Genomic DNA, 12,576 nt, shown 5'->3' on the forward strand with positions numbered 1-12,576 from the left:
TTAACCTTTCAGGAGAAACAAAGAGAACTCACGTCCAATGTTTTCCTCATCCTTCTGCTGCTTTTCCTCCAAATCGATACGTGGGGAATAATGCATCACAGGTCTGCTGAAGGGTGCTGTTAAATGTCACACTATAAAAGCGCAACAACAGTTAATTGTCTGCCTGAGAATTCTCTGCGAGGACTATTAAATAACCCTCTAGTACATTAGCAGCTTGTTTGGACAGCGGACATGTCCTGATGGAGTTTCAGTAACCTTTACCTCGGCTTCTCCCTGGCAGGCTGGGAAGGTACGCAAACACGTGTCGGAGCAAGAGAAGGCGGAGGAGGGCCTCGGCCCCAACATCAAGTCCATAGTCACCATGCTGATGCTGATGCTGCTCATGATGTTTGCCGTCCACTGCACCTGGGTCACCAGCAACGCCTACTCCAGCCCCAGTGTGGTGCTGGCATCGTACAACCACGATGGGTAAGGACTCTGGTTTAGCAGGACCTCTGTGATTGGAGGAACTATTCTGTGTTTGAGCTGTTTACAACAGAGCTGAGAGTATCCTTGTACAGTTGGCCCCTCTATAAAGGGTCAGTCCACTGAAATTACATATTTTTCCCCTCCATGCTGTAACTGTGCATTTAGAGATCTGCCCCTGACATTTCTACCCTCACTCTAATGTACGAGCACGGTTTGCACCTCTTACAGCAGTGACATTTAAAAATCCAACAGCAGCTTCTCTACACAGACCACGCTGTCATCATAGTTTCAGTGAGGTTACTCTCTATTTTGTGGGCTTAAGTGGATTACAACATTTGGCTCCACATGATGCTACCTACCAGATGTGCTGTGTTTTTTTTAAAGTTCTGTTTGCTGAAACTGTTCACTTCATGCTTTAAATGAATAGAGGCGGTCTTAATCCGCACCAAAGCTCCTTGCTCAGCGGCTCCATGCTGCCACTCCTCTCTGCAGATATCAGAAAACGCTGTGGCAGAGTGCTGCACAACAGACTGCCGTCAAACAAACTGTCAGGCACATTCTGGTTCCTGAGGCAAAGATTTTAAAGAGGGACCCATCCAGCGTGTACTTATTTCCTGTCAGAGTAGATGCTGTTACAGTGATGGACGCTCATTATTATTTTAGAGTTCTTACCTTAAAATATAAAGTGCCTTGAGGCAACTGTTGTCAATAAAATTTAATTGAATTCATATTAAACATGGCCAAGGTTTCAAATAATTATAGCTGGTGTATATACCAGTAACCCCTGTGAGCTGAAAGCTCAGGCTAATAACCACTGAGTTTGTTTTCTACATGTTAGGGACATGATGCAGGACCACATGTTTATCTTGAGTCCATGGCTCTGAGTGTGAGCATGTACCTGCTGTTTTCAAGGGGCAGCCAATCAGAAGAGTTCTTAAAGGGAAAGAAGCTAAAAGCACTAGTATCAGACAGGATTAATGGGCCACAACAAGCCCTGCATACGATCAATAAGCATTATTCTCAATTACGGATCAGGCAAAGCTCATTTAATTAAGTTATAAAATAAATGTAATCAGCTGGAAACGCGTATGCTTAGGCCCAACGTCACAGGAGTATTAACACATCTGCAACTGTCCCCAACAGCTCTCGCAACATCCTGGACGATTTCAGGGAGGCCTACTATTGGCTGAGGCAGAACACGGACGAGCACGCCAGAGTGATGTCGTGGTGGGACTACGGCTACCAGATAGCAGGCATGGCCAACAGGACCACGCTGGTTGACAACAACACATGGAACAACAGTCATATAGCACTGGTGAGAGCTGATCTGCCCGTTCCCCTTTATCTCCTGTCCCAGGTTTGGAAAAGCTGGTTTGAGTTTACCCTTTTAAGTCTGAGCCATGAAATGATTGCCAGGAAATTCTAATCCGGGTTGAAGGGTCATTCCCAGAGTTTACACTTCTGCTTGGTCGTGTGTTTGTAGAGGAGTGTTGTCAGAAATGCGTTCACTGCCTTGTCTTGTTTTACTCGTGTATTTCCGACTGCTTTTCTCTTACCCTTCTTTTGCTGATGGTTGCTTAGTTACACAACTTCTGGTCGATGTTTGTCAGCCCTCGTGTAGCGCCCTGAGTATTGATGTGTTGTCTTGGTGTATGACACCACCAAGTGGACACAACTGCATCATTTCACTGCACTGCAAAACCCTAAGAGAGCTTAATACTGTACATGTGAAAGAGGCACTCCATAGATTCAGTGCTGCACCGCTACAAAGACGCGCTGAGAACGGAGATTTAAATCAAAGCAGCAAAACCCGACTTACTCCTCGAGTCAGTTACCTAAAACCTAAGTCACCTAACAGTTTCTCTAACTGGAAATGGGTTAGTTATAAGTTGTTTCTTATCAATAAGTTCAAACCATTTAAATAGCTGACTGTGTGGATTGCATCCATGTGTTCCAGAGCACAGACACACAACTATTATTTTTTTAATAATAAAAGCAGACCTTAAATGATCTGTATTACAAGATGAACAAGTACGAGTATGAAGCTATACAGCATGGGCGTTTGATGCCCAGAGCGAGCTCTGCTGTGAAAAACAAGGAACAACAACATCTTTTCCTCAACAACAGCCCATGAGGGACCTGTAGTGCATGAAGCTTTTATCACTTGCTTATTCATTATTCAGTAAGAGCAGTTGAGGTTTCACAGCCCTGCTGTCTACTGACCAAAATCCAGAGTATTTCCACTCGAGGTCACTCTGGGTTGTGAACTCTGCTATCATTTCCACACAGCTGCTGGGTTGTTGCTGAATAATTCAAGCGCCTAAACCAACCACCAGAAGAAAAGACCAATTATTTTAGGTTTAAAATGTTTGGTTTGTTTCCCTTTTGTATTTTACATAAGCTGCAAACATTAAGTTACAGTGGGGGAACTGATGATTTGACCCCCTGGTGAATTTGCAGGTTTGCTCACAAATAAATGATGGTAGTTTAGATTTTTATGGAGAGAGACAGAATATTAGCCAGAAATCTTGAAAAGAAAAACATGAAATAAATGTTATAAATTGATTTGCATCTCATCGAGTGAAATCTGGGTTTTGATTCTCTACAACACGTGATATGTGTATCATGCTGAAATCAGGAGTCTGTTTCTTCCATTCCAACCTCTCCTCCACTGTCGTAAGAGCAAAGAGCTATCAAAGGAGGTCAGGAATAAGATTGTAGACCTGCAGGAGTCTAGAATGAGCTACAATACCACCAACAAGAAGCTTTATGAGCAGGTGACTGTTGGTGCAGTTGTTCAGAAATATTACATGAGCATCAATCGTCCTCAGTCTGGAGCTTTGTTCAAGATCTTGCCTCGTGGGGTGAGGATGATCATGAGAAATGCGGTGAATCAGATCAAAACTACACAGGAGGAGCTTGTTAATGACATGAAGGCAGTAAGAACACCACTGGTAACGCACTACAACATAATGGAATGAAACCCTGCAGCGCTCGCAGGGCGTGCTGTGGGAACATGAAACATCAACTCGACCCATCGTGTTTGGAGGAATGGAAATGCTGAGTATGTCCCAAAAAGCACCATCTCCACAGGAGGTGGAGGTGGAAACATTATGCTTTGGAACTGTTTTGTTTTTTTGTTTTTTGAGAACCTCAAAAAAACCCAGTTCCTTTCCAGTTCCTCCTTTCCTCAGCCAGAACATAGTCGAGTCTTCAAGCATGACAATGACCCAAAATATGGCGTCAAGGCAGCAAAGGAGTGGTTAAAGAAGCAGCACATTTAGTGGCCTAGCCGGTCTTTAAACCTTAGTCTTATAGAAATTTGTGGAGGAGGCTGAAGCTTCGAGTTTCCAAGCAGCAACCAAGAAACCTAAAATGAAGGAGTGGAACAAAATCCCTCCTGAGATATGTGCAAACCCACTGACCAACTACAAGAACCATTTTACTGCTGTACTTGCCAACAAATGGTTTCTATAGGTCGGGCGTCTTTTGGAGTTTTTCCGACTTTTCTCAGAGAATTCTGACATTAATCTCAAAGCTGTGACATTCTGAGAAAAATGAATAGTTTGCTCTCAGGGGTTGTATCTGTGCAGCTTCTATCTATCTTCCTTACCTAAACTTAAGCATGGCTGCTCTCTGTGTTGCATATGGAGTCCAGCTTGCTCCCACAGTCCAAAGACGTGTTAGATTAATGAGTGTAAATGGTCTGTGAGGCAGCTTAAGTGTGATATTTCTAACCTGCGGTGTGTTTGTGCCTTAACAGGTGGGCAAAGCCATGTCGTCCAATGAGACTGCAGCCTATGAAATCATGAGGTCGCTGGATGTCGACTATGTCCTGATCATCTTCGGAGGGGTGATTGGCTACTCAGGTGATGACATCAACAAGTTCCTGTGGATGGTGCGCATCGCAGAGGGGGAGCACCCCAGGGACATCAGGGTGAGGGAACCATCTCGCACTCTCTGGTTACATATGAACACGTGTTCGTTCTTTTCTTTAATTTATTTTCTTTCTCCACCTTTTGTTACGGCTCACCCCAGGAAAGTGATTATTTTACCCCCCAAGGAGAGTTCAGAGTGGACAAGGCAGGCTCCCCCACCCTGCTCAACTGCCTTATGTACAAAATGTCTTACTACCGCTTTGGAGAGATGCAGGTATGCCATCGTCAAGGAGCTTTTTCTACTAAGCAGAAACTAGTCAGTGTTTCATTTAAGTTATGCTTTTGTTTCTTGTTCAGTTGGACTTCAGGACGCCCCCGGGCTTCGACCGGACACGCAACGCCGAGATCGGCAACAAGGACATCAAGCTGAAGCACCTGGAGGAGGCGTTCACTTCAGAGCACTGGCTGGTCAGGATTTATAAGGTCAAGAAGCTGGAGAACAGAGACCGGGTGGAGCACAAGCTGCGCAGCACTGACACCAACAGGCAGAAGTACACCTCTAAAAAGGTCCCCACATCCATTCCAGCTCACCGCTGTTTTGGACATTTTAGCCAAACTTGCACACAAAATCATACATTTCTACTTGAACCTGTCATTTTCTTCTGTTTACAGACGGCCAAGAGGAAGCGGGGATATGTCAAGAACAAGCTGTCCCTGAAGAAGGGCAAGAAACTCACCAAGAGATCTTTATAGAAGGTCCACCACCTACAGAGGCAGACTGTGGAAGGAGGGAGGAAAACGAATCTGACACACAGCTCAACAATATCAAGCAGTAAAAAAAAGAAGAAAAAAAAGAAAAGAAAGAAAAGGAGAAAAAAATCCACCAATCGAGATTGAATAAGGAACAGCAGAGGTTCTCTGCCCCGCCCCCGCCATCATCTTGAGCATCCTCACCTGGAAGCCCAGGCTGGGAAAGCATCGCCCAGGATCCCGCTGAACCCGAGCCGACCTTTGACTTGATGCTGGGGTCGAGGAGGAAGAGAGAGAGAGAGAGTGGGTTTGAGTTTGAGAGCCTCCTCCACGCTGGATTTAACCTGACGAACTGTGACCTTTGACTCACTTTTCTTTTTGTACTTGAACGTGCTGGGGAGTGAGGACGGACCGAGCAAGAGAGATTAGCCGTCCCTCATCAGGGGACTCTGCTTGGGGCTGCTCTATGCATCGCATCATTTACACACATACAGAAACTCTGTCAGCACTGAAACCCAGACTGACCGTACAGTACGCTTTCATCTAACATCATCCTGCTGCGCCGACAGCACGCCTTCATTTTTAGGTTAATTCTCACTTGCTACAGTGCATTAAAATTTTTATCAGCATGCCAGATCAACACAGTTGTAAACAAAGATGGTGCAGAGGGTTAAATTACTTTTAAAAGCAAGCAAAGTCACAATTTGAGCACCACAGGCTTACGGCCACATTTCAGGCTTTCAAGGCAACTCTCTAATATACTGTCACATGTCAAACATCGGCGTCCTCTGCTCTCACCGCTGTTCGCGTCAATCACTTATTTCAAAATTCGAGGAAAGTTTCCCCCTCACCTACCAACTTTTTCTGCCATGTCTGCAGGTCGCTCCGTGTGTTTCATGAGGCACAAAGACATGTTTTCCCCCCTTTCCCCACATTTGTGTAAGATTTTCTACTTCAGAGTACAAAATTAGCGCCGTGAGCAATTCAACGAATCACATAAGCAGAATTTAGTTAAAGGCACAGGTGGATGGCTTAAAGCTGCGAGTGTGGTGCCAAAGGTTAACTTTACTGACTCTTCTGTTGTTTCTTTTTACTTCTCTGTAGTATCACATCAAAACTTATTAATGTGATTCGGTCAGCTCTGAAGCGTGTTCCTGTTCCTCGTGTCACTGAATGTAAATATGGAGTTTTGCAGGCGGCTGACAGTCGTCATCGTTCTGGCTGTCCATACACGGAAACAGGGTGGCACAGTAACTCTTCACTAACATGCAGCCTGGTAAATAATTGCGTTGTGCTGTTGTGTGTATCCTAAAGGCCCGCCATCACACACAGATGTCAGGTTTATGAGGTTCTCTGGATCTTGCTCCACAGTCGTCATCAGTTTCTACCAGAGGAGGTCGTCCTCATTATCAGAGTTTAATGTTTCTCCTTCAGCTGCTTCTCACTGATGTGAAATCAACATGTTACCCTGTGATTATGTTATTCAGGTTAGTGGATATTATCTCGTGTGCTCTGCTCAGTAAGATGCTGGCATCTGTGCTCACGAGTTAGCTCAGTGTTGGATCACATGCACAATTGTTCTCCCGCTGGCACATTTTTTGTGATGACTAATTTGCCCTGTGATAAATCTGACCCCGAATCTCTAGTCCTGTTCAGTCTCCAGAGGTACTGGAACCTACATTTCCCACGATGCACCTGCTCTGCTTTAAAGTAATTTGTTTACAATCTGTGTGATCAGCTGGCTGTTTACATTATCTGAAATGGTAATGCTGAGCTGCAGCCCAGCAGGTGGACACGAACATATCTGTACCCTTCAGTTTTTAATCAGCTGACTGTAATTAGTAAATGAACGAATGTGGGAGGGATCAGCGCTGCAGAACGCAGAGCGGTCCGTCCCACCTTCAGGTCAGTAGAAATGTGCTTGCTTTGCTGCTGGTGCCAGTGTTGTTGTTAAGTAGCCATTTGAAAGTCTCCTCTGCTCTCAGTGAAAACAATGAAGAGAAATCAGCAGCAGCAGTAATGCACCCAGCTGTTCGTCTGCAGTACCTGCTGTCTGCATGTCAAAAGGTGTCCCCGAGGCCTCGTTCCCTTTGATCCCCCGTCACGTATCCCACCGCACTCTGTAGATATCAGGCTGAGTCTCCCTCCGCAGGTACCGGGATCAAACGCGTTCGCTGCTCGTCCTCTCCTGAATTTAGAAAACCATCATCTGAGCTGGCAGGAGCAGCAGGAGGCTCTGCGGGTTACAGCCGCTCTACACTCTGAATGTTCCTTTTAAATTGGCGCACTTCTTTCTGTAAACCAAACTTTCCCTAGATTCAAATCTGCCATGTTCATTTTCTTACAAATATAACAAGTTGACTTTTTTTTTTATGAGGTTTTGTTAGAACACTGCTCCAAGAGTCCGTGTGGAGAGGGACAGCACAGGCCTTAAAGTTTAATAAAAAAAAAGGTGTTTCCAAAGCTGCATGTCAGCGGGTGTATTTATTACATGGACGATGGAGGCTGCTGCCTCACACGAGCGCAGCGTCCTATCATGTGATGCAATGATTTTATTTGATTTTTTTTCCAAGTCAAAGGTTCTTCCATCAATTGTAATGATCTGGATGCAGGTGTGAGAATGAAACATGCCTTTTTGAATAAAGAGGTTGAAATAACTCATCTTTACTTTTTTTCTTTAAATGAACAAAAATTTTAATCTTTAGAATTTTTTTGCAGGTATAAAATTCACAGGTTGTAAGCATCGATTTTATTAGCTGCATTTATGTCCAGGGGCCCATTCTTCGTACCTCGCTAAGTAGGTTAGCCGGATTAGATTGTTGACGATTTCGCGTGATCCTGGATCAGTCGGTTCCCCGAAGCTCATCCGGGACTTGCTGTCATAGCAACAGAGCCGTAAGCGTAAACCTGCTCGGGAGCAGGCTTACTTTATGTAAACAGGATTAGATCGCGGCCACGCAGGTATGTCCGCTTCATTTATACGAAAGCAACAGCGATAAATAAATAACATCAATGTAACTGAAGATAATGCAGCACTTGATCCTTTTATTGATGTCACACAGATACATACAGGTCATTTCCTAAAAAAGGGAAATGTACTATTAACATTCTATTACATGTATGTGATTATTACAGATGTAATTCATATTTCAGAGTAGTAATTGTAAATTACTTCGTGTAATCAAGATGAGAGACCACGGCTATAAAAGCCAAGGTGGATTTGGGAAGCCTGTCGCAGCCATGTCCTGTCCGTTTACGCGAGCAACCCATTGCGGAAGGTGCAAGATTGATAAGGAGAGTCCTCAGAATTCAGCGTATATTGCGGGACAGACAGGATCCTTTAGCTCAGCGCGACAGTGTGCTCATTGAGAGATATCGATTTTCCCGTGAGGATATTATTTACTTAACCAACTTGTTGACGAGGGGGTGCAGGACCACCACCTGTCTTTTTTTGCTCTGCCCTTTTCTTGGTTGCTGTTATAAACAAACAAACAGATTATTTCAGGCTCTCTTTCCAAGAGACGAAAAGCAATATAAGTGATAAATATTACCATTCTGTAGAATATTCTTATATTTCACTTTTACTTGTTCCCATGTTCTAGTGGGTCCTGTTGTGGCTCTAATGTGAAAGAGGATATAATATAACAATATAATATAATGTAATATAATATTGGATAATATAGTGTAATATAATAAATCTACCCTACCGCCTACTGGTGTTGGCCAGAGGGGCCGATGGCGCAATATGGCAGCCTCGCTTCTGTCAGTCTGCCCCAGGGCAGCTGTGGCTACAACCGTAGCTGCCTCCACCAGTGTGTGAATGTGAGAGTGAATGAATAGTGGCATTGTAAAGCGCTTTGGGTGCCTTGAAAAGCGCTATATCAATCCAATATATTATTATTATTATTATTAAATTACTTACGAGTTTAATTTGTCAGCAACTTTCTGCCAGCCCTCTCTCCTTGCTTTTGCAGCCTTTGCAGTGTTCCCTTGCGTTCTGATTAAACTCTGAAACTCCTGAAATCCCTCACTCAAGAGTTCTTGCTCTGCAGCCGAAAAATACCGAGCGCGCTCCGTCGACATTTTCGCCGACCAATCAGAGGGTTGCCGATCAATGTTTCTACTATCGATGCGTAGCCCCTTTTATGACACCCAGTGATGTCACATTACTGCGTCCAGCTGTACTAATCGTCAACAGCAGGTGTGTTCGGGGAACCGGATTAGCGAGCTCACGGTTAGCGCGATGATTTGATCTTGGATGTGTCATTTGATCTTGGATGTAGTAAGCGACGTACGAAGAACGGGCCCCTGTTTAGACTTGACTGTTTGTTTTTTAGATTCTCTTGGCTCTGCTGGAGACCAATGAAGGGACATGTCTTATGGAGCTCTCTCCAGAAACTCGAAACTTTAACCCACCAGTTAAAACCTCTTTGCAAGAAGCAGCCAATCGGGGGGGAAGAACCAAATCTGCTTTAAGACACAATGGAAACTTTAAAAAATATTTTGAACTGTAATCGTGCAAAGCTGCTCTTAGACAGTCCTGGAGTGAAACTATGCATGTGCAGAGCTTGACAGGTGGCGTGAGAGGAAGAAGAATTAGGCAATCGGCATCTGAAGAATAGTGAAGGTGTAGATCTGTTCATTCATGACATGAACACAGGTGGCACTGATGAGGCAACGCATGACAGTAAAAACAACCAACAAAGATTTCTTAATATTTTTATATCAAAAGTTCACAGGAGTTGTAGCACTGTCAAAAAATACACAATGAAAACTGATGCACACACCAAAAAAAAAAGGATACATCACAACTGCATTTTTTTTTTTTTCTTTTTCTAAATGACATCAGAAACAGCAGTATGCGACATTACGTGATGGCAGAGCTTCAGTTCATCCTTTGTCATTTTTTTTTTTTTTTTTTTTTTAATAAATAGGACAGGGGGAATGAATGAGAGAAAGAGGGGGAGAGAAAGAAAGAAAACCAAAGGGGAGAAGAGACGGTGAGAAGGGGGGGGAAGAGAGAGAAAAAAAAAAAAGAACTCCTGGGTCACCTGTATGGAGAAAAAAAAAAAAACAAACAAAAAAAAACAAACAGAGGAGACAGCAAACAACAAAGAGCAACATAATAATGGAGAAAACAAAGCACCATCACAATAAACTAGCTAGTCATAGATATCAATATTTACTAAATAATAAACGATATTGTGCAGCACGCAAGATAGACAGCGCACAGTGTGCTTTGAGGTAGCAGCCAAGAAAGCTTTAGTCCGCGTCTGTGAATACCCATGTGTGCATACCTGTGTGGATCAGCATGCTTGCATTCCAAAGGTTTCTCCATGTAATGATCTGCTAGGGAGTGTGGGGGGGCCACAGCCCCGTCCTCCAGGGTGTGAAGCGGGTATGGAGGAGATCAAAACTCCAGACATCCAGAGGCCCCCAGAACACAAGAGACCATGGAAGACCAACAGAGGGGCAGCCGCGCCACTGTTCCAGTAAGAGCTGAGGAGAGTCCCAGATGAGGGCTCGCCCAGCAGCCGCGGAGCAGAAGTCAGGGGGAGTTGCAGTGACGCGCCCGTGAGCTCCGCCGGCCCCCAGCTGTGCCTGAGTGACCGAGCCCCAGGCCGAGAGGCCGGGGGCACCCCACCTCCGAAGTGGCCGGAGCGAGCCCCAGGCCCCAGGCCCCGACAAGCGGCCGCCAAGGAGTGAGCCGGTGTGTACCCGGACGCCCACCCCCAGACACAAAGAACCACCAACACACCGACACCTGAGGGAGTCCGCCACCGGCAGGGGAAGTGGTGGTGGGTGGAGATAGGCCTCCAAACCTTGGAGGGCCTGAGGTGTCCCCAGAGAGGTGGCGTCTGATACCCAACCTGACATATAGACACAGACATACAGGCACACACAGACACAAACATCCATTCCCACCCTCATGCTCTCATATGCACTCACTCCACACTCAACCAACGTGGAGACAGACATAAAGAGACGCTGTACACACAATCACACTCCCCAAGCGTACTCTACAAACCGGGTCTAGGTACCCTTGCCCCTGGAGGGGGGAATTGCACCCAGACCCAGGTGGTGTTACCCTTTTCCCTGCGGTGGGGAGAGGCAGACCACCCCGACTCCGCAGCAGCAGGGAGGCCCCACACCCCAGACCGCAGTCGGACGGCCAACTCCTCCTACTAGCCCTCCCGCTCCAGCAGGCCGCAGAGAATGGGGGTGGGAGAAGACTCCAAACCTCCCTCCACCTGCTCATTGTAGTGTTGATGCATATGTGTTCTAAGGTGCAATTAAAACCCAGGAGGGCATGGAGCTACCTGCCAAGGAGCAGCAGGTAAGCGCATAGTCCCTCCTGCTAGCCCTCAATGACTAAGTGTATTTAAAATTGAGAGGTGGGCAACGACGTCAGGGGTGAGGTATACACCCTGATGGTAATTTGGACTCCGTGATTGTGCCCACCCCCAAGATCCTATATGTATGTGTAATGAGAGTGTGAATAATGTGAATGTCTAAGTTGTGGGATAAAATTGAGGCAGAGGCAGCCAGAAGGGGACGGGGGGGGTAGCCTCCTCTGCACCCTGGTGACATACCCCCACTCCAAGGCCCTGCATGTGTGGGTGGTTGTGGAGGAGCGGGAAGAGGGAGGCAGCTGGAGATGGGGAGGGAAGGAAGGGAGGGGCAGGTAACCCCTCCCTGGGGCCAGCTCCCCCGCTGACCCCAGTAGGCACTCCCACCCTTCGCGACCCGCCAGGGAAGGGGGGCCCAGGCCCATCAGACCGGGGCCCAGTGCAGTAGCGCCCTCCGGCTCCACAGAGCCCTGGACAGTCCACCCAACCCCACCACAGAGAAAACTGCACCCACCCCACCATCCACACATCTTCCAGACTACATAAGACGGTAAACGCCCAGGCTGAGATCTTCCTCCACCTCTCCTGTATCTCCCCCTCCTGCAGAGAGTTCCTGAAGAGAAGAAAGCTCCTGCAAGATGTGACCATCCCCCCCACCAGTTGAAGAGCCCCCCAGGCGGCTCGACGCACCGGCGGCACCCTGTTCCAGGGCCGGGCCCCCATGCACCCACCCGCCCACAACCCCGGCAACACACCAACCAGGACCCAAGCCCCCGAGGCCCGGCCCGGGCCCCAGCCCAGAGACGGAGCGCCCCCAGAACCTCACGCCCATCCCGGACCCACCCAGGGGCAGCCAGGTTGCCAGGTCAGTAACCCACGTCCGTCAGCACAGACCCTCCCCTAGCCCCGCTGCACGCAGCCGCGAGGAAACAGTCACCTGAGAGCCAACAGAGCCCCCAACCGGACGTGACCGCTACCCCGGGTTGAGCCCCCCAAGGAAGATGCCTCCGGGGAACCCCCCGACGCCCTAAGCCTGTCCCTACCCCCTCACCAATCACAACAGTGAAGGCGGGACCAAACTATGACCCCCCACCCCCACTAGGTGATGGAGCTGATAAAAGGAGCCCAGA

General features: G+C 47.0%; 1 protein-coding gene across 1 annotated transcript in view; it reads left to right on the plus strand.

Moving 5' to 3' along the window:
* LOC146658467 (dolichyl-diphosphooligosaccharide--protein glycosyltransferase subunit STT3B-like) overlaps positions 1–7,757 on the plus strand; it is a 75,874-nt gene extending 68,117 nt beyond the window's left edge. Inside the window, exons 11-16 of the mRNA XM_085422082.1 lie at positions 281–468; positions 1,612–1,783; positions 4,232–4,405; positions 4,507–4,620; positions 4,704–4,913; positions 5,019–7,757. Coding sequence (XP_085278208.1) covers positions 281–468; positions 1,612–1,783; positions 4,232–4,405; positions 4,507–4,620; positions 4,704–4,913; positions 5,019–5,099 — 939 coding nt within the window. The 3' untranslated portion in view covers positions 5,100–7,757. The remainder of the gene's footprint in view (positions 1–280; positions 469–1,611; positions 1,784–4,231; positions 4,406–4,506; positions 4,621–4,703; positions 4,914–5,018) is intronic.
* Positions 7,758–12,576: the final 4,819 nt, after the last annotated feature.

This window comes from Rhamphochromis longiceps, linkage group LG11 (genome assembly GCF_057381845.1).
Source record: "Rhamphochromis longiceps isolate RC_006_pf linkage group LG11, R_longiceps_female_GT1.1, whole genome shotgun sequence".
Classification (NCBI taxonomy): Eukaryota; Metazoa; Chordata; class Actinopteri; order Cichliformes; family Cichlidae; genus Rhamphochromis; species Rhamphochromis longiceps.